Below are 27,348 nucleotides of genomic sequence, written 5' to 3'. Positions count from 1 at the left end.
AGCAGGATCTCATTTTTTATTTATGCAGTTGAGTGTCCCTCACTTTCTGAGATTCGTACAAGTGCTCAAATTAAGTAAAACGCACAAGTCTGACATTTATTAGCACTAAAAATATAAAAAACTTGGAGAATTTCAGCATTACAGTAGGGCATGGACAGACTTTTTTAGGGTTTATTATGCTCTCACTCACTTGACAAAGGTACAATTTGCCTTTGAATATTTAGGTATCTAAATCTGGACCATTAGAGGTCCCAAAAAGTAAAAAAAAACAACAAAAAAAAACAGCAAGGAGGCTCTAATTGTATGATCAACTATGAAATTTAAGCAGCAAGTATTTATACTTAAATACAAATGTTAATAAATTCACAGTAAACCTTAAGTCTTTCAAACCAGATTGTAATATTTTTCCTTAATATAAATGTCATATTTTTTATATTTGAAGCCACTATGTGCAGGTCAGCATGAGGAACAGTTAAACAGATTTATAGTCAAGCACATCTATTTAGAAAAGTTAGTATATATGAGGTTATTGATATTATCTATCTATATATAGAGAGAGCTATATATCAAAAATCATCTTAATAAAAAAAAAAAACTGCATCTATCACATAATTACTAAAGCTTGTTATTGAGATTTCCAAGTTGTGTTTTCCATTCTTTTATTGAAGGCTCTCCCACTGCTACTATTTTCTTCAAAAGAAAGGTAGGCTTCATGCTTGGAACATCGGAGTTGGCCTTGTAATAGCTTTCCAGTGCACCAAGCACTTTAGACAAACCAGTAGTATATGCATAATACATTGGCCCTCCTCTATATTTAGGAAAGCCGTAACCGTTGTTGTATATGACATCAATATCTTCCGGTCCAGAGGCTATTCCTTCTTCTAATACCCTAAAACCTTCATTGATGAGTGCATAAACACATTGCTCTTGAATTTCTTGTGGGTTTACAGGATGATGCACAATTTGGTGATCCCTTCTGTATTTTTCAAGGAACTCTCTCATCCATGGATCTGGCTTGGCGTTTCTCCCACTGGGTTTCTCATACCGGTACCATCCTTTGCCAGATTTTTGCCCAAATCTCCCTAGCTCGCACAGCATGTCTGCAAGAGGGCTGTATCTGTTACCATTACGCTGTCGAGCAGGAGCTTCCGGAGGAACTCTGGGACCCGTAAGGCCTTTCTCCATACGAGATCGCCATCCAACATCTAAGCCAGCCAGATCCATCATCCTGAAAGGACCCATCGCAAAACCAAAAGTTTCAAGAGCTTGGTCTACATCTTCTGGATTACAACCTTCTTCCACCAGATAACTTGCTTGTTCAAGGTATGGACCCAGCATTCGATTCCCAACAAAGAGAGGGCAATTACCAACCAGTACAGCAACTTTACCCAAGGTTTTGCCAAGGTTCATAGCTGTAGCAATTGTTGTAAGGGATGTATGACAACCTCTGACAACTTCCAAAAGCCTCATGATGTTGGCAGGCGAGAAGAAGTGAGTGCCAATGACTTGCTGGGGTCGGTCTGTGACAGATGCAATTTCATCAATATTAAGACCTGATGTGTTTGTACATAGGAATGCATCAGGCTTTGCAATGGAGGACAGTTTTTTGAATATCTCTTTTTTCAGCTTCATGTTTTCATATACAGCTTCAATGATGAGGTCTACATGTTTCAGTTCTCCAAAGTCAAGTGTAAATTGGACAGAACCGAGTTCACTGGCTGTTTTCCCCTGCTGCTTCAGCTTCTCAAACTCACGTTTCAGCAGACTGTCCACTGCATTCCTTCCAAGATCCAGTTGCTTTGCATCTTGTTCTATGGCAATCACTGGGATATTTGCCTTTAACAATGAAATAACAATACCTCTTCCCATTGTGCCCAGTCCTGTCAGAAGAAGAAATTTTATATTTAAATATTTTTTACAGGCAGACTGAACAAGTAGACATTGTGTCAGCATACAATAAAAGGGTGACTCCAATAACAAATAAGTGAATACAATCTAATGTAAATATGCTATCTAGACTAATGCAAACATTTTATATCTCAACCAGCTTTGTTAATTTTAGGAGTATGTTTCTATGTTCATCATAACCATTTAGGGACCAGACAGAATTATATCTACATTTATATGCATAAAATGTGCCCCCATGTAGCAACAAATCATGTATGTATTATCTTTAAAAAAAAAATTTGAAATATTCACATGGGCATCAGAACATTATGAAGAGCAGTCCTGTAAAATAGTTCCTAATTTAAAGCAATCATTCTATTAACCAGTGGAATGTCCCAGCTGATTTCCTTTTACTTGGCATTTATATGTATGTTTTTTAAATACATTGGACCTATACAATTTCTGTGTCCTCAATTCTAAATCAACTCGTCTAATTATTTGTAATATATATTTTAATAAAATAAGCTACTCCCTAATTTGGAAGAGGGAATACAATCCATGTCAGATATTTACCACCGTTTTTGTTGCACCATACTACTTTGTATGATTTAAGCATGCAGCAATCCTTTGAAACAACAGGTCTAATCAAGTACCGTATTGGCTCGGATATAGGCCGCACCCGAATATAGGCCGCACCCTAAAAGTTAGGTGCTTTTTTAAAGAAAAAAGTTTCTGCCCCCCCCGAGATATGCTGCCACTCTACCCCCCCCCGAGATATGCTGCCACTCTACCCCCCCCTGAGATATGCTGCCACTCTGTCCCCAAGATGTCCCCCCCACCAGACTTACCGGTGCAGACTCTACGGGGTCTTGCGGGGCACATATTCAATGGAACTATTCAACTTCCGGTGCCGGCACTTCCACCGTGGGAAGTACCGGCAAGGAAGATTGTTCGCGCAGACGTTTACCGGCATCGGCGATGCGAGCATAAATAACCTCCGCTGTCGGCACGTCTGCAAGATGTGCTTAGACAATCTCCCGTGCCGGCATTCCCCCCGTGGGAAGTGCTGGCAGGGGAGGCTGAGCGTATCAGAGTAGGGCTGAAACAACGAATCGATAATAATCGATAACTGAAATCGTTGTCGACGATTTCCGTTATCGATTAATCGAGTGATCGATTCGTTGTTTACTTACCTCCGCGAGCGTTCCCCGCTTCTGCAGTCTCCGCCTTCTTTTAGTTACGTGACGCGTTCCGGAGGTAAGTATTCTTCATGTCTGTGCGAATCGCTCTGTGCGAGTGGCTCCATTCGCACAGAGCGGTTCGCTCTGTGCGAGTGGCTCCATTCGCACACAGCGGTTCGCTCTGTGCGAGTGGCTCCATTCGCACACAGCGGTTCGCTCTGTGCGAGTGGCTCCATTCGCACACAGCGCTTCGCTCTGTGCGAGTGGCTCCATTCGCACACAGCGCTTCGCTCTGTGCGAGTGGCTCCATTCGCACAGAGCGGTTCGCTCTGTGCGAGTGGCTCCATTCGCACAGAGCGATTCGCGGGGGTGGGGGTGGGGTTTCAGGGGATGCAGGGCAGGGTGTGAGTGTGGGTGCAGGGCAGAGTGGGGGTGGGGATGCAGGGCAGGGTGTGAGTGTGGGGGCAGGGCGTGAGTGTGGGTGCAGGGCAGAGTGGGAGACTGGGTGCAGGGCAGGGTGTGAGTGTGGGTGCAGGGTGTGAGTGTGGGTGCAGGGCAGAGTGGGGGCAGGGTGTGAGTGTGGGGGCAGGGCAGAATGTGGGGGCAGGGCTGGGTGCAGGGCAGAGTTGGAGACTGGGTGCAGGGGCACAGTGCAAAGTGCTGGGTGCAAAGTGCCAGGGCTGAGGCAAAGTACTGAGTGCTGGGCGCAAAGTGCCAGGGCTGGGCGTAAAGTGCCAGGGCTGGGTGCAAAGTGCTGGGTGCAAAGTGCCAGGGCTTGGGCAAAGTGCTGGGTGCAAAGTGCCAGGGCTGGGTGCAAAGTGCTGGGTGCAAAGTTTCTTGAACAGTAATAGTCCACCTCTTTTCAGAATGTTTGGGGTTATTTTGTTTCATAAATATTGTGTTTGGGTTCTTGTACTTTGAAAATATTGTTTTTTATTACATCATAACAAAATAAGAATGTTAATGTAAATTTTAAGTTGTTTTTTAACATCCAGTTCATTAAATTATTTTAAATAAACGAAAAATTTGCATAGTTTTTTTTTTATCCGATTAATCGAAAAAATAATCGGCCAACTAATCGATTATTAAAATAATCGTTAGTTGCAGCCCTATATCAGAGAGTAGGATACAGGTCTGTATCCTAACCCCGCTGCCTGCCCGGCGCCCAGGACTGCATGTCCCGGGCGTCGGGCGCTAGACCCCGAATATAGGCCGCACCCCCACTTTAAAGTGGGGGGAAAAAGTGCGGCCTATATTTGGGCCAATACGGTAATAACAATGACATTTAGTCACGAAAGGGGAAGTAATTTGCAAAAGTGTTGTTTTATCTGCTTGATTTCACTGTATGCTAACAAGAGCCAACCACAGTGAGTTCTTCCTGCAGGAATAGTTAGGCTGGCACTGTATAAATCAAAATATTTACCACTTTGCGTCTCTTGGTAGCTAAGCATCACAAGGTGATTTTTTGGCTAAGGTTGGTGGGTGGTAATTTGGACACCTTAAATGTAAGGGGTTTGTCAAAGGGTAAGATAATATTTATTTGAAAAATCCTAACTATCATAGCACTAGATAGAGTGCAGAGGCGGGCTATAAATTTAATAAAAGGAATGGAGCACTATAGTTATGAAGAAAGGTTAACAAATTTAAATCTGTTTAGTTTAGAAAAACGGCACCTCAGAGGGGATATGATAGCAGTATATAAATATATTCGGGGCCAATACAAACCATTGTGTGGAAATCTGGGAAGGGTTTTTTACAGTAAGGACAATAAGGAGGTGGAATTCTCTGCCTGCAGAGGTAGTTTTATCGGAGTCTGTACAGACGTTTAAACAGCAACTGGATGAATACTTGGAAAAACATAATATTCAGGGATATGATTTTAATTATGGGGAAACCGCTTATTAATCCAAGGAGAAATTTGACTGCCATTTTGGGGTCAAGAAATAATTTTTTCCCTGGTTAGTGCAAAATTGGAAAGACAGGACTTTAACATTTTTAATATCAAGTGGTTCCCGATTAAATATCTCTATTTACACCAAGACTTCAGCCATACATTTAGCTGCCTAATCTCCTGCTGCCTTTCTGGTGTAGTGCATGGCACAGGTAGTATATCTGAGAATACTACCTTGGAGGTCCTTTTTTTAATATCTTACTCCCTAAATCCTTAAAATTACCTTTTAGGACACTCTATCTTCTTCTTACTATGTCATTGGTGCCAATAGGCACCAAGATAGCTGGATCCTCCCCAGCCCCTCCCAATAATCTACCCACTCTGTCTGCAACATGCCGATCCCGGGCACCCGGGAGACAGCAAACCATTCGGTTGCTGTGATCAGAGCCACCCTGTCTGTTCTCTTAATTATAGAATCCCCTACCACCACAACCTGCCTGGGCTTTCCTTCCTTGATCACCTGCACACTGCATAAGCTGCTTTCACGGCTGTTAGGGAGAACAGCTTTTTCCAGAAAGCCCACCTTTGAGTCTGCTTCCCCAACATGCTCACTTAAATGGGCAAATTTGTTGGGATGGAGAAAAGAGAAGAAAAAAGAGAGAAAACACAAAATTGAAAAGAGGAGAACAAGACAATGCAAGAAATGGAAGCATACCTGCAAGAAACGTAAGAGGAAGTGGTCAGCAGAGGAGGTAGGGAGATATTAAGAGAGCATGAGAGAGGGAGTGAAAATAATAATCATAATAAAAGATGACACAATTTATCCGGTACCTTTGCATTCAACCTACCTATGACACCTGCTGTTTGGAAAGTTCTAGGGGGCACTCTGTCCCATCTTCCTCCAGAGGGTGTTGTCCATTTTCCAACATTCCTCTCTGAGAAGAAGGCATACTGCTGAGCCTGTGGCTGTCCTGTAGCCCACAGAGACTTGATAAGTTCTTGTTCCTTCTCAATGCCTTTATGAAATGGCAGGCAAACAGAGGCTTTAACAGCCTCAATACAAGCTAGAGGTGCTTGGGCTCCACGAAACTGCCTTGTCGCCTTCTCCACTGCAGTGTCTAGCAAGGTGCCCAGGTTGGTGATGGGTTGGATAGGCTTAGTACTCAGTCTTCTAGCATCCAAACTTTGTCCTAAAAATAGGTAAGGTGTTATAAAGTTACATATATAATGCCTAAGGCAGAATCAGTGTTAGGTAAATATAGAAAGACAAACATAAAAATATATATTCAAGATAATTGTAGTGCTTTGTGATGTACATAGTTGCTATTTTCTGGTATATTATCAAACATGTTGAATTATAAAGCAAATACAGGTTGAGTATCACTCAACTGAATATTCCTTATCCGAAATGATCCAAAAACTATTTGTTGTTCTTCAGATAAAGGATAACTAAGACAAAGAGAGGGGACAGAAGACAGTCAGTGGATACTTTCCCGCCCTTCTTCCTGCTGTCCGCTACGTTATCTAGGCCTCTTCCCCTGGTCCCAGAGCGTTTTCGGTCCGGACCACGGACTGGAAGCTCTCTGTGACTGCGGGGAGAACCCTGAACGGAGCGGACACAGTTCCTTTATTTTTATCCGGAATTATCCTTTATCCAAAATACTTCTGGGCCCAAGCATTTAAGATAAGGGATACTCAACCTGTAGACTTAAACATGTCTTCCTACAGGTTGTGTGCCATTCAAATTAAAGGTTTCTCTCAGTGCACAAAACATCACTCCATCTCACCCCACTTCACTCACACAATTACACATCCCTGCCCACACACAAAATATTACCAATTCATGCAACGTACGAACACAATAGTACACATACCTGCCCCCCACACACACACTTACACATCCATGCTCACGCACACAATTAGACATTCATGCTCACACACACACACACACACACAATTACACAGGCCCCGTTGCAGCTGCAACTGCTGACACCCCTGTAGTTACGCTAGTGGAGCATTCTTTTATGGTGTGATTGGCAACCCAGAAAGCAAATCTCAACATCTGGTTCAAGAAGACTGGAGGAGCATAAGCTAGAGCTGAACTACACATTTTTTTTCTACTACACATTTTCCATACACAGTTGAGTCTGTAAATTCAATAAGTCAGTGAGAGGAAAAGTAAAACATATTGTGTCATTTTCTCTTTCAATCTGCTTATTTTATTAAAAAGGCTCAGCACTTTTTTTTAGTGTACCGAGGTACTCCCAATCCTTTTAAATAAGACCATATGCTAGAATATCCGCCTAGCACTGATGTCATCTTTATCCAGTACACATGGATGCCAATGAGTTAAGATTCTGTCTTCTCTATGGAGACCAGATTTTTTAAATGCATTTATTAAATCTAGGGACACTATTTTATAAACTTATTTTCTTCAAACTATATATTTTGGCATACGTATATGAAGTGATTGTATGATGTTTACATTATTTCTCACATCAGTACACTAAAAAAAAACACCTCATCATACACGGGACGCTGGAAGCCACAATTTAGTGCCACTCATGCTTTTTAACCCCTTCAGTCCCAGGGGTTTTTGGTACCTCAAAACCCAGAGCAATTTTGCCATTTTTGCGGTATGTCGGTTCTCCTTTCCATTATTCTCCTTTCCTGCGAATAGTGAAACCATGTAAACTATATATTGTTTGTTAAAGGAGAGATAGAGCTTTCTTTTGATACCATAGTTAGATGATTAGCTGAAAATGTATGATGAGAAATTTAGTAAAAACTAGCGAAAATTAGATTTTTTTATATATATATATATATATATATATATATATATATATATATATATATAATTTTCCATCTGTATCCTCACAAAATTAGGTAAAGTTTAATTCAGGTGTCCTGATTTCAGAAATACCTAATTTATATAGATTTTCCATACTTTCCTGGTACCGTATTTGCTCGATTATAAGACGACCCCCCAAATCTGAATATTAATTTAGGGGAAAAAAAAAGAAAAAGCCTGAATATAAGACGACCCTATAGGAAAAAAGTTTTACCAGTAAATGTTAATTCATTTAAACTATTTTTTTAATAAAAGCTATGATTGAGAAAAATATTTTGGTTTTTTTTTCTTTCTATTTTCCAACCTGCCCCCCAGTTATGCACATCTGCCCCAGAAATGCCTTATACCCCCTATATGCCACTGTGCCCCATGATATGCCTTTTAACCCTCTAAATGCCACTGTGCCCCATGATATGCCTTTTACCCTCTAAATGCCACTGTGCCCCATGATATGCCTTTTAACCCTATATGCCACTCTGGCACTTAGAGGGTTAAAAGGCATATTATGGGGAAGAGTGGCATATAGGGAGGTTTAAGGCATTTCAGGAGAGCAGAGTGGCGTATAGAGGGTTAAAAAGGCATTTCTGGAGGCAGAGTGGCATTAAGGGGGTTAAAAGGCATTTCACAGAGCACTCTGCCTCCAGAAATGCCTTATGCCCCCCATTTAAACACTCCCCCCCGCCCCACTTACCGGTACTTCTGAGTCTCCTGTCATGTAGCTGGGGCAGCGTGTAGACTCACGCTGCAGCCGGAAGGTGGAGTGGCTAGCAGCGGGGGTTGTCTGCGTGCATCGCGCAGACATTCCCCGGCTGTCAGAGATCAGAGTTCCCTGCAGCTGCGGGGGATCTGGATCTTAGTCGTCTCATAGTCAGACTTTGAGCATTTGCTCTGAAAAAAACCTCGTCTTATAATCGAGCAAATACGGTACTTATAGGAAACATACTAGGTGTACATTATTCGTAGAACTTTTATGCTTATGGCTTAACGGGTTTGGGGGTTGTGAACAGGGGCAGGAGGGTTATACTTTTTAGATATTGTGTTAGGACAATGTGATGTAAGGTTTTTTTTTTCTTTTTTATTATTATGTTTTTTATATTTATTTTTTTAAATGCACTAATATCAGTGCAGTATGGTTAGAGGTCCTCTTAGGGACCTCTTGAATATGTTGTTAATGCCACTTTATTGTTTTTTTTTTTAATTATTATTTATTGTATTTTAGTGATTTTTTTTTTTTTTTGCTGATTTGTCTTTCAGCATGTGAGGAGAGTGAGAAACTTCTCACTCTCCTCCCTGCGATCCCCCTCCACCAATCACACTGTGATCTGTGCCTCATCGGAGTGATCAGATATCCCAGCAGGGTCTGGACAGAGCCTGCAGGGGATATCCTGTCCTCCGATGACCTTCTAGGTGACGTCAGCAGTGACCCGACCCAGAAGGGAATGCCCGATTGCATGATCGGGTATTTAAAAACGTAAAACGTTCGCGCTGGAAGCTGTTACAGGAGATTGGGGAGCAGAAAGCCAGCAATGGCTTCTGCTGACAAGGGGGAGTCCAGGTTGTCAAATGACAGCCTGATCTCCCGTGTAGCGGCAGGGATGTGTCTTTAGATACGGTTTTTGTACGTACTGGTACGTCTATAGGGGACTAAAGGGGTTCATAAAATATGCAGATTTTCCTCTCACTGATTTCTGTGCCTAGAAAGTTTTGTCCTCTGAAGTGACTACAAATTCAGGAGGGTGTTTTATCTCTAGATAAATAAAAATGACATAGTTCTATTTATTCCTACAGTAAGTAAAGTGCCAGGAACCAGATGACCAAATACACACACCAGCACAGGCTCTGCCCAACCGACACCCAGAAACACACACACACACCAGGACAGACTCTGCCATACTGACAGCCAGACAGACAGACACAAGCGCAGGCTCTGCCACACTCATGCATGGCTGGTATTACTGTACTTGGAAGATGTTGCTAAACACATATTGGGGTGTTGTGTGACATATACCAGGACCTATAAATTCAGACCTGAAGTAATGTATGTGGGAAAAAAAGGACCACCACAAAGTTTGACAAAGACTGGTAGTAGAATTAGTGCTTGGAGCATTTGAAATAGCTCGGGGTGTCTAGTCTTCAAAAATATACAGTTTGACCGGGAAAATTGCATTGGCTGGCTTCAAAGAGGACGGACACAAGAGGCGATAGAGTATTGCCCCGCCCACTGCAAAAGGGGCACATGTGGTGATATAATTTATATCACCAGGAATCAGGACAAGCCACCAATTGGATAAAAGTGGTGGACTAGACTCCAGTACTGCATACATCCCCACCAACCTTTGGGAGAAGCTGCAGCTCAAATGTAAAAAAGAGGGAATAGTTTAGGAGCCCAGAGATAGGAAATTCTACAGTAAAATGGCTAGTCCTATTTCCCTATTTCATTACGATCAGTGCATATCCTGGCCTAGGCATAGGGTGGCAAGTCCAGGGGGCGGCAATTCTCCTGCAACAAAATAAGGGGGCAGATTGCTTGGTCAAGTCCCCGGTGTCCCGCTGCTGAGGTAGTTACAAGGAAGATCTTTTATCTCCCCAACTGGCCTATTTATGCTATGGAGGGTATGGAGTGCTGTGGTGATTCACCTTTTAATGTGTTTAAGATGCCGACCGCAGAGGAGGTGGCTGGGGGCACTGTCCTAGGTTGGGCGTAGGGCACCCCCAAAAGGTAAATCTTGCACTGTTTATTATACTAAACATAAAAAACTGCAAAGGTACCTGTTAAAATGTAATAAAGCCTACACAGGAGCTGGGGAGGATTCTCAGATATCATATACATTCAAGTGCATATGATAGCTGGAGTATCCCTTTTAGTTAAAACCCGGTAACAAAAATCTTTGGAAAAACACATATGTTTTATCAAACTTCAGATTCAGCAGCTTCACAGACAGTGTTGCAGGTCAGGTACTGCAGCAGAAGCGAAGCACTAAGGTACATAACAGATCAAAGTCCTCAAGATATGGCTGTGTATCTTGGGGCTGTGGTGCAAGAGTCACGCCATTCATGGTACAAATGATTACACTTTGACCTTTGGTTTGTTTGTCACAAGGCTGGGACATGGATATTAGTTGTAAACTATAAAAGCTTTGAGTCAATAACAAGTTGCTTTACTATATAAGTCTGCAGAGATGTTGTGTAGTGATAATTGATACTTACCTACAACTTTCTGGGCAAACTGGATAGCTGCATCAACAATGTCACTGTTTACAACTTCATCAACAATACCCAACTGGAATGCTTCACCAGCAGGAACATGTCTTCCTAAACATAAAAAAGCAAAACATAAAATATAAATATAAAAAACCTTTAAAATCATATCTTATGCAGAACTTTATGTAGTCATTTGCAAAAGAAATGAAAGAATTTCTTCAATTAGAAATCAGGCCCTCTTAACTAACAATTATGCAACTTTGGAATGTAAAGAATTCCTCTAGTGGTTAATAGGTCAAAGAAAAACAAACAAAAACTCTGGCCAAACAATATAGATCTAGTTTACAGTATATTAAACATGTACACCTCATGTGGCACTAGCCACACCTAACAAATTAACTCAATCGCTGTAGTACCATTTTTTAGTAACAGGCTCACTTGAGATTGCAGGCTACAATATATAGGAGATACTTAACATAACTACCACATAAAACAATGGAATATGGAACACATTAATTCAGCTAAGGGGGGTTTGGATACAGCCATTGGTAGAAATTTAACATTTCCGGATATTTTGAAGCCATGGAAAAAATCTGTTTTTTTTCCCAGAAAAAAATAATGGAACATTTCAGAAAAGTTGTGGAGTAGTTTTTACAAATGTAACATTATGTTGGGAATATGAAATGCAGTGTATATAAAGTATCATGTTTGAAATACAAGTACAGCTTATTCCAGGGCTCGACAAATCCCAGGTGCCAGGTCGCCATGGCGACAGAGAATTTTGTCCTGGCGCCTAGGTTTTGTCAGCCTCTTACATCCATAAAAAAAATGTGGATGTAAGAGGCTGAGTAACCACACGGGGGCGCTGCTGCTGCTGTCTGCCCAGGAGTCTGGGCAGACAGCACAGCCACTCCGAGCCCGCCCCCGAGCCTGAGATCCCTCCCACGGAGTGATCCTGTAGGCTGAAACCGCGGTTGCTGCAAAACCAGCAATCGTGTTTTCAGCTGCCACAGGCAGCTTCAGGGAAGGGGGTTGTGTGTTTGGTTCCCCACACAAGTGTGGGGACCTGACCCAACACCCCCCTGCTGCCTGATCGCTCCATGAGAGTGACAGTGCAGCGTTAACCCCTTCAATGCCGCGATCGTGGCATTTAGGGGTTAATTCCCGTTTTGTACCGGGGCTCTGCTGCTGGTGGTCTGCCTGGAAGCCCAGGCAGACCAGCAACAGCAAAAACGATGGAAGCATGGAAGCCTACAGCAGTCATCAAAGACTCCCCTCCCTGCAATGGCTGGTCTATAGACCAGCAATTGAGTCCCAGCTGCCAGAGGCAGCTTCAGGGACAGGGGAGAAGGTTCTTTGGTCTCCACATGAGTGTGGACACCAGCCCCAACACCCCCCTGCTGCCTGATTGCTCCATGAGAGCGACAGTGCAGCGTTAACCCCTTCAATGCCACACTTGTGTATGACACATTCGTGGCATTGCAGGGGTTAACATTTTTCCCCATATCAGTCAATGCTGTGCTCCAATGGAACATCAGCATCGAAAGAGTTAAAAAAAATAATTAATAAAAAAAAAACAGCACTGACCTGAAAGTCCAGGGTGCTTCCAGGTCAAACGCGGTGAGTTTAGTAAGCGGGCTGATGATGATCAGATCACTCCTGACCAACTGTTAGTTTAAAAAAATCCTGGCTCCTAACTTTTTTACCTGGCGCCTAGATTCACAACAAATTTGTCAAGCCCTGGCTTATTCAGTAAATAATACACTACATTTGTCTGTATAAATTAAGAATATTTCAGCTATACATGAGAACAGGTACCCCCCCCCCCTTTTCTCTCAAACACAACAAAATAAATAAAACAAAACCATCAACACACAAAAAAAGACAGATCTCTTCTAATCCTCTTACATGAATTGGACTGTAAGAGCAATCACAATCGTCCAATCAGATTTGCACCTTAGCACCAATCGTAAATGGAAAAGTTAAGTAACTGGCATTATTTGTGCCTGTTGGATGTGGACCCATTGCATCTTTCATAAAAGTCTATATGTAATATAGTTTGAATGCCATATCATAAACATATTAATCATCATTATAGAAGAAGATATTCTCCACTCCATTTTGTTTCAATTTTTCTGGGGGAAAACAATTTGGAAAACAATTTTTATGGGTTTTTTTCCCCAGACCTTCCCATCTCTATCCATTGCTAAACATTTAAAGGCCTAACTTAACAAAAGTTTCAGTGTTTACAGGTATCAGAGTTCTAGTTGGCCTCAGGAAATCTTAAATGGTATCATTTTACAGCTAGAATAAAAAGGTACATTTACTGCATGTGGACTTTATTTCCCAGTGGTCTGAATGAAGGGTGTGACAGAATGACCCGTCATACAGGGCCCCAAGGTACTCATGGATGGCTCCAGCCTGGCTGTCAAACAAAGATGGCACAGGGAATCCATTGTTTAAATAATCCCATCAATAGGATTGCTGTCAGGGGATTAAAGGTTGGGTTGTCTACATGTACCTGTTTATCAATGTTAATTTATGTTAATGAAGTTCTGTGGATATATGAGTCTATGTTTTACAACAATAAACTGTTAATTCCTGCTGTACTCAATTCAAGGTAGTTGTGTCTACTTATTGGGTACACATAGCAGGGTTCCAAGGTGTGCTCGCTGACTGGTGCTTGAAGTGATTTCGGGGACAACAGGGAGGATACTGGGTGATCTCTGGGAGTTACATCTCTCTTGGTGAACCCGTTAAAAGGGGTTAAAGTATATCCCATTTCTCAAAGAATAAGTTGCTCCAGTGAGTAGGGAAGACATTCTCTACTTTTACTACTGTATGTACCTTTGTTTTAGCTAGTGTAATGTACGATACTGGTATAAGGGGCTTTTTAGTCCCCTGCTTGGAATCCAACAACAGAGTGCTTTATTTAGAGTGTCTTTAACCCCTTAACGTCCATTGCCGGGTCAGGCACGTCATGCAAAACGGTCACTTTATGACCTATGACGTGCCTGACACGTCATCAGACTTAAACAAGCTTAGAAAGTGATCAACGATCACTTTCTAAGCTTAAACGGTGTTGCTGTAATGCCTCGATGTCGAGGCATTCAGCTACACCGAGATCGGCATGATGGGCCATGTCTGGCCCCTCCCCGGGGCGGACGCCCGTTTTAAAAGCGTTTAGGAGGCGATCAACGATCACCTCCTAAACTTCAATGGTGTCGCTGGAATGCCTCGATCAGGAGGCATCCAGCGACACCAAACACTTACCTCTTGATGGACTGTGACCGCTCCGGAGAGCGGTCACAGCCGCAGCTGCACGCAGTCTTCGCCATCCGCAAGATGGCGGCGGCCCGGGAAAAAAAATAATAAAGTTGAAAAAGTTTGCTAGACAGTCTCCAGACCCTCTAGAGAACTCTGGCTCCACTTGCAGGTTGAATACAGGTACTGCATTCAACCATACAAGTCAATGGAGCCCAGCTTTCTAATCACTATGTGATTAGTAAAATATTTAAAAAAAAAATAAAAAAAAAATAAAAAAAAAAAAAGGAAAAGAAAAAGCTTAAAAAAAACATGGTAACATTTAAAAATTATTATGCTTTAGAGGAACTATCCAGTTCCAGCAAAATGTAAAAAAAAAAACTCCAAAAAGAGTTAAATAAATAAAATAAAAAAATAAAGTTTATTATTATGAGCAAGTGCTAAAATTAGCGCTGTATCTTCCCAAAAATCCTGACGTGGAAAAACTTTTATAAAAGCATTTCAAATACCCAAGGGGTGTCTAATTTAAAAAAAATGAATGGTTTGATGGGGTAAATTGGAGTGGCCGGGCTCAAAGATAGGGCATAGGCACAGACTGACCGAAATGGGGGGAAAAAAAAGCGCACTTCCAAAATGTGGCATTTTAACCTCAAACACCAGACAAACCCATACATGTGGGGTATGACTGAACTCGGGAGATGTTCCTGAACACATATTAGGGTGTTGTTTGATAGTGACGTATACCTGGAGCTATAAATGTATACCCAAAGTACAATTTGTGTGAAAAAAATACTACCACAAAGTGTGGCAAAGGCTGGTGGTAGAATCTGATGCATGGAAAGGGTTAAATACTACCATTTTAAGTACCTTGGGGTGTCTAGTTTTCAAAAATATATGATTTGATAGGGTAAATTGCATTGGCCGGCTTCAAAGATACCCGAAATGGCACATGGGGGAAGAATTACCAGATTTGGAAAAAATGGTTTTGAAATAGAAAAACGCTACCTGTACTTAATGCTCCATAACGTGCAGAAAAAAGCAAAAAAACATAAAAACATTGGGTATTTCTAAACTCAGGACAAATAGTAGACTATATTTAGTAGGTTTTTTCATTAGCTTTTTTGGATGAGTAAAAGATTTTTGGGGTAAAAGTCAGAAAATTTGGTTTTTTTTTACATTTTTCATCATATTTTATTATTTTTTTTATGGGAAATTAGATAATATGATTAAAACAATGGTATCTGAAGAAAGCCCTTCTTGTCCTGAAAAAAACAACATATAATTTGTGTGGGTTCGGTAAATGAGTGAAGAGAAAATTACATCTAAACACGAACACCGCAAAAGTGTTAAAACAGCCTCGGTCCCAATGGTACAAAAGGTAAAACACAGCCTGGTCCTTAAGGGGTTAAAGATCCTTCGTGTTGTTCCTATGATTGCAGATTGTGGATTTGTCTCCATTTTAATACACTTTAGGTGTATTAAAGGAGGTTCTTTCCATCATACTTATTGTGATAGTTGAGGATTATGTCTTGACATTAAAATGGCTTCAATTATCTAATCAGGGCCTCAGAGGCATCTAGTTATTAGTATCTTAATTAGTACCTTTCATATTATGTTGTTGGTAGGTAGGGTTATCCCAAATTTAAGCCACACTTTGGCATCTGCTCTAATCTCATGCTGCCCATGATGAAGCAGAAGCATTATCAGCGAAACACACGTTAGGTATGACCATTTTTTTTCCAGATAAACTGGTGCATAACCGCATGTTTACATTATTGCATGCTTTGCGTTCTGTGGCAGATTGATTTCTTGGTTCAACCATGTTCCTTAAAAAATGAGAAAAGGCTTCTTCATAGCCTGGGCTTGCACCCCCTATCCTTCTCACTAATGTGAGACCAAGGGCAGTCTTTAGAGTTAGGAATTTTGGAGGAGCATCATCCAGTAGTTCAAAGAGAGGAGCCATTAGGCCAAACAAAACAAAATTCGGATCATAAGCTCAACACAAAAATCTCTGCCTAAAAACCGCTTTAATTAATCGTCACATCCATGGATGTAGCACAAGCTGTGGGTTAAGGAGGAAAACTCACAGAGCCCAAAACATGAACTTTCAGTATGTCAAGTGATGGAGGAAATCTAGAATCCTACATGTGGAAATATCTGGAATCTGAAGGTGTGTTGCCAAACATCAACCTCTAAATACCTAACAAATCTTCAGATTATCTGCTACTACCACTGAAGGTCCACTCCTAAATAAAGTGCCCCTTTAATATACCATGTCATCAGCTTCAGGTAGGCAAGATTTTGATTAAGAATTAGACATTAATATAGTAGCTGCAGCTTGGCCTCTAGCTTGATTGGGTTTGCAACCAAAAGACGGACAAGATACAGATACCATATCATATCCTTTTGAGCTAATACGGAGGTTTCAGAATAAGTCTTTCCTGATCTTGCTTATCACCCGTGCAATCGGTGAGAGGGAAGGAGACATGTATGTTAGCCTAAACAACCAAAGAAACCTTTCACCTTTATGTTGTGTATGAATGCCTGAGAATACTTACTCTTCTTTGTCTGTTTCTGTATAGGTAGCCCTGTTTTGTTGTATCTTTACCAACTTTCTATATGTTTTCCCAGGTCCTTAGTGCCTTCCAGATGCAACAAGATCAAAAAGTTGATGGGATCATATGCTCTGCATGTACCCCCTATCTAGGAAATGCGCATCAACCTCTCAAGCTGGCATCTGTAAGTACCACTGTCCAAGCGAGCTGAACCCGAGCCAGGCCCTACCTCCAGCTCTGTCTGTATTTATCATCTGAGAAAGTGTGTCACAGCAGTTGTAGTTTGAAACACCCTGTCCAAGGAAAATAGAGAACTATCTCAGACATTCAACACAAAAGACCGGAGATGGCTGAGAAGGTGTAAAGCCCAGGGAATCATGTACCTTGCATGTGGAGATTCCACCAGAATTCTCACTTTTCTATTCTGGCAGAACAATCTGTGCCAAGAAACCAAGCTAACCTTGTAGGCATGACTAATCCATATTTATTATGCACCCGAGGCTCTGCAAATGCTTTAACAACTTGCTCTCTGCCAAAGCAAAAGGTCACTTCTCTATTCTAATTCTACTGGATCTCTCTGCTGCTTTCGATACTGTTGATCACCACCTTCTTCTACACTCACTTGCTTCTATAGGCATTCGAGATACAGCTCTCTCCTGGATCTCCTCATATCTGTCTAACCGTTCCTTCTCTGTCAACTTCTCTGGCAAGACATCATCACCCCTTCCACTTTCAGTTGGTGTCCCCCAAGGTTCAGTCCTTGGCCCTCTGCTGTTCTCTCTTTATACTTCCTCTCTTGGCACACTAATCAACTCATTTGGCCTCCAGTATCACCTATATGCAGATGATACCCAAATCTACCTGTCTTCTCCTGATCTCTCTCCATCTCTCCTGTCCCGTATTACCAATTGCTTGTCTGCTATTTCTTCATGGATGTCACAACACTACCTGAAACTTAATCTTTCTAAAACTGAACTCATTATCTTCCCTCCCTCCATCTCCACTCCACTACCTGAATTCTCTATCACCATTAACAACACGACTATCTCTCCTACTAACCAGGCCCAATGCCTTGGGGTCATCCTTGACTCAAACCTCTCCTTCATCCCTCACATTCAGTCCCTCGCCAAATCCTGCCGCTTGCACCTAAAAAACATCTCTCGTATCCGCCCGTTCCTCACCCAAGAATCCACAAAAACACTCGGTCATTCCCTTATCATTTCCCGTCTTGACTACTGCAACACTCTTCTGGTTGGCACTCCACTGTCTCGACTCTCTCCTTTACAGTCTATCCTAAATGCCGCTGCTAGGCTCATCTTCCTTGCACGTCGCTCCTCTTCTGCTTCCCCCCTCTGTGAAACCCTCCACTGGCTCCCAATTACCTTTAGAATTAAATTTAAGATCCTGGTACTGACATATAAGGCCATCCATAATACTGCTCCTCCGTACATTTCTGACCTCATTAGCAAATACTCTCCTACTCGATCCCTACGTTCCTCCCATGGGCTAAGGCTCTCCTCCTCACTCATCACCTCTTCCTTTTCCCGTCTACAAGATTTCACTCGAGCTGCCCCATATCTCTGGAATCTACTCCCAAGGAACCTTCAGCATTCTCCTTCCCTCCCAACTTTCAAGAAACATCTAAAAACCCACTTCTTCAGAGAAGCATACCATCTTAGCTGCTAGAACTTCCTTGTCATCGATACAACCCCCACAATACCTCTCACCCTTTCTCTATGCCTTATGTTTGTCACCCCATTTCCCTCTAGATTGTAAGCTTGCGAGCAGGGCTCTCTCCACCAAATGTATCGGTTTTTCTTAGTCTGTCAATTCTTGTCTTGTCATATCCCTTTAATTTATGTATTGTATTAAGCGCTGCATAAACTGTTGGAGCTATATAAATAAAGGATAATAATAATAACTATGAAAGTTATCAAGGAGAGGGTCTCTTAAGCCAGCTGCCAATCATCCAGTTATGATATCTTTATCCCTTCTTTAACATTGTAAAAGAAGATGCCAGACCAAATGGAAGAGCCTTGAACGGCAGTTTCTGAATTCCTTCAGAGGATGAAGTAGCCGTACTGAGACATTTCTAAAATCCCCTCCTGATGGACATGTGCAGGTCCTAATGACCTTAAACACTCCAGCTGACTTTAGCATGGATTTTACAGATTCAGTCTTAAATTTTGATATTGTATAGAATAAATGAAGAATCTCAGATCTACCACAAGTCTCAGCTTTCACGAGTTACAAAAACAGGAGAATAAATGTACCAGACTTTCTTCTGCAGGGACTTGTGTACCGCAAAAGACAATGCTATATTGTGCAGACCTGACAGAATCTCTGATACAAAAAAGATCCATGAGAGTGCTGTGATCTGAAGACCATCATATAAGTTGCATGTAATTTTGAAACAAATTAGGTATAATAATATGGAACACTTTGGGTTTCTTTCATTCACCGTTTTGTATTGTCTACCCAAAACACTGCATTGGTCAACAAAATGAAAAATAGTTACCTCGTATAATCATATCAAGAGCAGCTGGCACACCAATCAATCTGGGGAGGCGCTGGGTCCCACCAGCTGCTGGGAGAATGCCTATAAGAACCTCAGGAAGACCAACAAAAGCCTACAATAACAACACATTTTGTAATATAGTGAGCGCCCTTAGTGTTTTACTTAACATTCAGTGATTTTGAAATTCACCAAAGAAATATTTGCACAGCTGGACTATAGTACTGAATAGATGGCTGAAACTAATTTAGAACTCGAATATAGAATAGGATGACAAGGGTACTAAAACCCACAATGTATGTAGATTGCATTATAAGTCCTATTTTGATGATCTAAAACATAACCTTTATTGTTAATACTTAAAATGCACAAATACAACTAATTAAAGAGTTTGAGATGTTTTTGTATCAGAGTGCTATCTTAAAGATAGTGGTTAGGCAGGAATTGGTTTAGGTAGGGCAGTTTCTCTACAGTATGTAGTGATAAGGATTAGAAGGAAATATCTTCTGTGGGGACTGGGAAGTTTTTAGCAGTCCTTATATAGTGTCAGGAGATTGAGCACTCAACTAATAATTACCGTATTTGCTCGATTATAAGACGACCCTGATTATAAGACGACCCCCCAAAATCTAAATATTAATTTAGGAAAAAAAACAAAAAGCCTGAATATAAGATTACCCTATAGGAAAAAAAGTTTTACTAGTAAATATTAATTCATGTAAACAATATTTTCATATTTAATAAAAGCTATGATTGAGAAAAATATATATTTTTTTTATTTCCTTTTATTTGCCAACCTGCCCCCCCAGTTATGCACATCTGCCCCCAGAAATGCCTTATACCCCCTATTTGCCACTCTGGCCCATGATGTGCCTTTTAATCCCCTATATGCCAGAGTGGGTTAAAAGGCATTTCTGGAGGTATATATAACTGCTAACAGCAATCACACTCCTATCAAGCCAAGGCAGCCAGTAAATGCTGGAACCTGGGGATGATAGGAGTCTGAGTACAGCTTCCCTATGCCATGCTACCACCACCACCCCCCTTACACATCCATACTAACACACACTCATTCACAAACATTTAAATACTCATTCATTCCATTAATCACACATACTTGCTCAAAAACCCTCCCCCACCCCCTTACCTGAACTGCAGATCTCTCACTCGAAGACTTCTGCAGGGGCCCGGCTGTGCAAGCAACTTCTCTGGCCCCACCCCCAGAGGAAGGAGGCAGAGTTATGTGACACTCTTCTAGCTTCCTGTTCTCCTGCTGCTCGCGCCCAAAGCCCGGTAAGCAGCATGGCCCCAGCGGACATTTTGAGGTCTGATTAGAAGACGACCTTGATTATAAGACGAGGGGTACTTTTCAGAGCATTTGCTCTGAAAAAAACCTTGTCTTATAATTGAGCAAATACGGTATTTAGTATAATGTTATCTTAGCCTCACATCCATCGCAGTTTGCAGCTCTAATAGGGACTAAACCTATTTATCGATTGGTTGTATTTGTACATTTTAAGTATTAGCAATAAAGGTTATTTTTTAGCTTACTGTAGCCTAATAATGAGCTTTACTCTCACAAACTTACAAAAACTACTGTTGCCCGACTCATTCAGCTCACTCTAACTCTGCGGACACTGTCTAGTTTTTACCACAATGCATTTATATTATAGACACATCGTATGCTTTTTAAGTTGCATATAGATATTAATTGAATTTTTTTTAAAGGGGTAATTTCGCATTAATAATAAACTCATAGTTTGCCTAAAACTAATAATGCAAATACCATGAAGATAGGTTTCCTGAAAGCGGATGTTTTTTCAAACAAATATAACCGCTCAGTAATTTACATGTCATGTTGGACAAAGAATGCTGTGTGAATTTTAGGATGCCAATACCTGAGTATTTGCCACCCGATAGTGGCAAGACAGTGCCAGTTCTAGCCCACCTCCAAGTGCCACTCCTTCAATAGCAGCTACCACAGGCTTCGTGGATCCTTCAATGGTGGCATTTATAAACTCTAAAGAAGCAGTCGCTGCAGACGTGGAAAATTCCCTGATATCTGCACCTGTGGCAGGTTGAATTGTTAGAAACTAATAAAAAATCAAAATACATTCTCAGGGATAAATGAGTAGTAAAAGAAGTATACCAGCACTGAACTTTCCATTGGCTCCAGTCAGAACAATGGCCTCCACTAAGGGATCCTTACTGGCCTCTCCAAACTCCTTCAACAGTGACTGACGGACAGAAGAACTATATGTGTGGGGGAAGACAAATCATAAATATAATAAAATACTTGCTAATCTCTGAGAAGCTGGGCCCATGAGTTAGCCCATTGTTATATAAGCCATGTATTATATCTATAAACAGTATAATTTAGATTTTAACATTAGTTTTGCAGATGCAAACTTCCATTGGGTCAACAAAAAAGGTGTCACGCAACAAAGCTACCCTACTTCTTATTTTAATATTTGGATTTATTATTATGGGTTTTGTCAAAACAAAAATAAACAGCTTCATAAAGGAAAGGGAGTTTTTCCTGAAAGATACATATGATAACCAGCATTGCACTGCATACTATTAAGGTATAATAAATCTTTTTGCAAAATATATAGATAATGGGATATTACTCATGTTTCAATCCATGATGAACAATATGTAGAAATACCGCATGAAAATGAGATACGTAATATGCTTTGAATGCCTTGTTAGCTATTTATCATTTTTAAAGTACTACATTTGATGGAACCATTTTATATAGTTATTGAATTGTGTTCTACTATTTATCCTTTATTATGTTTAAATTACTTTAAATATTCAATTTTTACCCAAATATTCCTGGATCAGGAGCGGCATGGTAAGCACCATATAAACACAGCATATGCTGTTACAACAACTTATGAGAAAACACAAAATTTGGATAAAAAAACAACAGGACAGTTTACCGACGTATCCCAAATAGCTAGAAAAAGATATTTGACATCCATTCACAATTAATTCACAATTCACATTCACTAAGCAAGGCAGTTTACATAGTTTGAACATATTAAAATTCGACTATGTAACAAGTTTATGAACATCCCAAATACGACAACAAATAAAATCAGCATCGTATGCTACAACTTCTTGGGACTACAGATTTACTGGTGAAATGTGTTTTATACGGGGATGTAAAATGGTATTTAGTATTTATTTTCTCGTTTAAAGGCAGGTTAACTATAAGTGTATGCTTTGACATTGCTAAAAGTTATATATATATATATATATATATATATATATATTATATATATTGCAGTGTGACGTAACAAACACTTTTCCGACTATTATTAAATTAAAACAACTAGAACAGGGAAACCTTAAAACCGCGAAATATTAGGAGTTCTAAGCTTCTATAGTAACGCCATTATTTCATAAAATAAAAAGACGACAGAAAAGTCGCTGACAGGAACATTATACATTAGTATAAAAAAAAAAGTGAAGTGACCCGAGGTCTCATGGGAGTTGTAGTTCTGCTCGGTTACCTCAGTGCATTGACAGGAGGATGGTTTAGGATGATTACGGCTACTGTATGCGACAAACGTCGTGTAGCTGCCATGTCTTCTTGTTCTGAAGAGCTGCAAAGCTCGAGGGGCAGAAATAAAGAGGATTAAACATCTAGAAGAATCTACTACCTGCCGTATACCAATGAGAATCCTGTGTATGCCGACACCCGCCTGACGCGCTTACGTTTAAGACACGTAACCAATGAAAGCTTGGTTTGAGGGCCAGTTATTTATGTCGTTAATGTTAATTATTGTTAATTTAATTATATATTTTATAATTATTTTCGACTGGATCCTACTAAATATGAGATTGTGGCAGGATCTCTTTTTTGTTTTTCTAAATCCACGTTTGCTTTTTCAAATAGACTGCATGATTTTGTAAAAAGTTAAACAACTTCTTATTTACTGTACCAACACAAGCTATATACTGGTTCTTTTCAGTACAAGAATTACTTTCTTTTGATATTTGTATATACTGCAATGTGAACGTCGTATATCTGACTAATTGGTTGCTTGAACGGCTTCCAATATGTCCCAAAAATAATGCAGTATGACCAGATTTGGAAAAAAAAGGTTTTGAAATAGCAATATGCTACTAGTACTTATTTTATATGGACATAATGGAAGCCGGTCAGGGAACCAATTAGTCAGATGTACGTTGTCCACATTGCAGGGCAACATTTTATATTGGCTGGTCAGCAGTATATACAAATTATGTGTGTCCTGGAAAACATGACTGGTGTGGTCACCCTACCCATTATGTGTTCAGCAACATCGCCTGAGGACAGTCCTGATTTTGGGTTTCTGTCCCGCCTATCCCTACCTTTGTCATGCTTTGCACAGCTGCCCGATCAGCAGCTGCAGCCTGCAGGACTAGTTGGGAGATCACAATCTCCCTCTAGTCGGCTCAACATTAGGGAGTGCTAGGTCTGTCACTTGTAAGGGTCCTGGGAGGGAGGATAACATTAGCCTTTTTTAAATGAAAAAAACAATCTCTGCTGTTGTTGACTACTCTTCCAATGATACTCAGTCAGCATTATGGTGGACACCTGGCTGGCTGAGAATCATAGGAATTGTTCACAGCTAGCATCTGCAGCTTTACTGTTGACTGCACTTCCCATGATACTCAACCAGCATCATGGAAGCAATATGTCTGGCTGAGCCTCATGTGAACTGTAGTTAACAGCAGATGATGTGACAGGTGTTAGTTGTGAATTAAAACTCCCTCGATGCCCAGTCCTGGTGGACACCTGGCTGACTGTTTCATGGGAATTGTAATTCACAGCTAACATCTACTGTTAACTGCTCTTCCCATGATGCCAGCATCATGGAAGTAGTATGTCTGGCTGAGCCTCATGTGATTTCAATGTGGTGGTTATTTTTAATATGTATGACTTTGCTGACAAAAATGAGACGTGTTTTAAGTAGCGATGCAAGCTCGACATTGTAAAGTGAAATTGCTTGTAGTGGTGAGTTTCGCGAGAGCGATAAAAAAAAAAAGTGTCCCTCTTTCATATTTTTAAATGTTGGGAGGTATGCAGTGATACCACCCATGCATGGGTTTGTCGGGTTGGTTTGGGGGTAAAAGGCCACGTTTGGGAGGTGCACCTTATTTTAGAATTCTGACATCTGGCCAGTCTGTGCTGTGTCCAATTTGGGACATCTTTGAACACCACCAATTTGATTTACCCCATCAAATCGCACATTTTTGAAAACTACACACTCCATGGGTATTTCAAATGCCAGTATTTTTTCTTTACATGCAAGGATTTTTGTGAAGATAGAGTGCTAATTTGCGCAAAAAAAAATAAAAAATATATATATATTATTATTTTTTTATAATTTTTTTTTACATTTTGTTGGTAGCGGATGGTTCCCCTGATGGCGACATCAGCGGGGAATCATTTTTACACATTACCACATTTTTTTTAAAACTAGAATCCATGGACTTGCATGGTTAAATGCAGTACCTGGTTCTCAGGAGGGTCTGAATAGGTTTTCTGTGTCGCTGAAATGCCTTAATATTCCTTGCCTTGATGATCAACTCCTAACCTCTTTTAAACAGGGGGTTGGCACCATGGTACACATAGACACCCTGTGGAGCGATCAGATGGGGCCCCTGCTGTGAATTTCGGTGTTGGTGAACGCAACAACATCAAGCCAGTACAGCACGACTGGTTGTGACAAGAAAGCGATTGTAGATTTCCTACCACACTCGTCAATTGTCGCCTACATGATGTTTTCCCATCAGTTGTTGTAAGGGGTTAATTTCCATTTTGTGTGCCATAAACATTTTAGCAGCAGATATCATTGCAGTGATATAATGATAACATATATGGCATTTCTCTGCAAACAACAGAACACAGATAAGACAGATAATGACTTGCATGCAAGCATTTGCAGACCTTCGCTTTAAGCCCGACCAGTTTAAGTTTAGTACACAGTCAAAGCCATATGAGTTAGTGCTGGAACTATAAATTAGACTTGTGCATTTAGACTTGCATGAATTTTTATTTTACCAAAATTTGCCAATTTTGTTAATTTATATAAATGTCTGAAAATGAGGAAGGACCCCCAATGAACAAAAACTAAAATTAACTGAATCCCCCCCAGTAAAGTAATTAAGAAATTCCCCTCAGGGCCGTAGGAATCCCCCCAATCGCAACGTCGTACGGCACCCAGGCGGAGGAGAGAGAGGGGCGCCGAGCGAGCGCTCATTAAAGAGTTTTCAGCAACTGCTCAGCGCTCCTCTGTTCCCTGCCGCCACCCTCCTAAGCGCTGCCCTGACTGCAGTTGTGGGAGCGCGATGCCTCTGTCCTGGTGCCGGCGCTTCACGCTGTCTCCCCTGACTGTGACTGGAAAATAGAGGGGCTTTTGCAATGGCTCATCCTTTTGCAGAAGTATTCAGGCAGACACAGAGAGCTGCCCTGCAGTACAAGGAAAGCTTTTCCCTTTACAAATGCAGCATTTTATTACGCTAAATTGTGTCACTGAAGCAGCTTATAGCAGCTGTAAGGCGATTTGGAATAGGAAGAGGTACAGCTGCACAATCATATTATAGAGTGATCGCGCAGCATAAAAGTAAATTTCAACTACCCTTCAATATAAGGGCACAGTTTTAACAGATTAAATCTGTTTTTTGGGAGCTGGGAGGTAAAAAGTGGTACTATATATAAGATAAGTGGTTGGCTCCTGGGGTTCACTTTTGCAACCACATATTTTATATGGGGTTGGCACAAAAAAGATTATTGTTTTTTGTTAGTATTTCTTCCACAGGGGAGTTGTTACTATGTGAAAATATTATATAATAATTAGTATCCCCTAATAGATTTATATCCCACATGCATACCAGGTACTTCCTGGGAGCTATTCCTCTTCTGACAGTGTGGCTTTGTGATGAGAGGGATGCAGCTGCTAGTAGAGGGGGAGTGGTTTGAGGAAGAGAGTTCACAAGCATGTATGCTCATATGCATACTGTGACGATACGGATACCTGGAGCAGCCTCTCCCCCAGGATGTATCGTCCAGAAAGGAGCGTTGCTGAGACCGGGGTCAAGTCGGTGACTATATCTCCCCCAGGATGCTGGTCTCAGTAGGGGAAACTTCTGGAGCGAGGCTGAAGGGTCAGTAGACGGTAGCAGGTTTGACCTGAGCTGGGGTAGGCATCGAGTCCTTTAACCACTGGATAGGAAGGCATGTATTGATCCCTCTGCCTCCAAGTACAGCCTTTACAGAGGCTGCCAAGTGTTAAGCTCAATGATTACAGATCCGAAGACTCTGCTGCAACCCTCCCAAGAAAGGGACGCACACCAAACTCTTGGGGAAGACTTCTCTGTTTCTTGCAAGGCATACAAGGTTATATAGGAAAACAAGGGGTGTGTAAAACACTACACACAACCAAGTACTTTGTATACAAAAGGAAAGTTAACATAAGGAAATTAACTCAGGCATTTAATTAATACAATACAATAGTTCACACCACAACAAAGGATTAATAACATCAGCTCAAGATAATGGCAGTACAGACAGGAAGCAGCACCAATAAACATAAAGGGATTATACAAAGAAGGAACATCAGTTTGAAAACACAAAATACACATTAGCCCTTGTATGCCCACAAGTCTCAGATGGCTACCATCACATTTCTCCCCCCAATTATAGAGGGCAGATTGGGGTGGTCCCTCCCGAGACCTCACAATGTCTGACCTGCAATATGTACAAGAGATTTAGTTAAACATCCTCTTGGCGGGATAGTCCATCTGCATTACTATGAGCGCGGCCTGGTCTATATTGGACATTAAAATGATAAGGTTGGAGAGACAGACTCCAGCGCAACAACCTCCCATTGTCCCCAGATACTCGATTCAGCCATTGCAGGGGGTTATGGTCAGTCATTACCGTAAACTCCCTGCCATACAGATAGGGCTGGAACTTTTTAAGGGCCCAGACTAAAGACAGACAT

General features: G+C 41.1%; 1 protein-coding gene across 1 annotated transcript; it reads right to left on the bottom strand.

Annotated features, from left to right (window-relative positions):
• Positions 1-615: 615 nt before the first annotated feature.
• On the bottom strand, positions 616-22,940 carry LOC149287535 (peroxisomal bifunctional enzyme-like). The gene is made up of 7 exons (XM_089492777.1): positions 22,867-22,940; positions 21,495-21,598; positions 21,244-21,413; positions 19,349-19,460; positions 11,018-11,122; positions 5,808-6,149; positions 616-1,880 (listed from the first exon to the last, which is right to left on the bottom strand). Exons 1-7 carry the CDS (start codon positions 22,938-22,940, stop codon positions 616-618), a joined length of 2,172 nt encoding a protein of 723 aa, XP_089348903.1.
• Between the last annotated feature and the right edge of the window lie 4,408 nt (positions 22,941-27,348).

The sequence above is a fragment of the Sceloporus occidentalis genome, unplaced genomic scaffold (assembly GCF_023333645.1).
Source record: "Sceloporus occidentalis isolate IW3139 unplaced genomic scaffold, rSceOcc1.0.p SCAF_59, whole genome shotgun sequence".
Lineage (NCBI taxonomy): Eukaryota > Metazoa > Chordata > Lepidosauria > Squamata > Phrynosomatidae > Sceloporus > Sceloporus occidentalis.
Note: the sequence above shows the minus strand (reverse complement) of the source record. Positions and strands in the feature narration are given on the sequence as shown.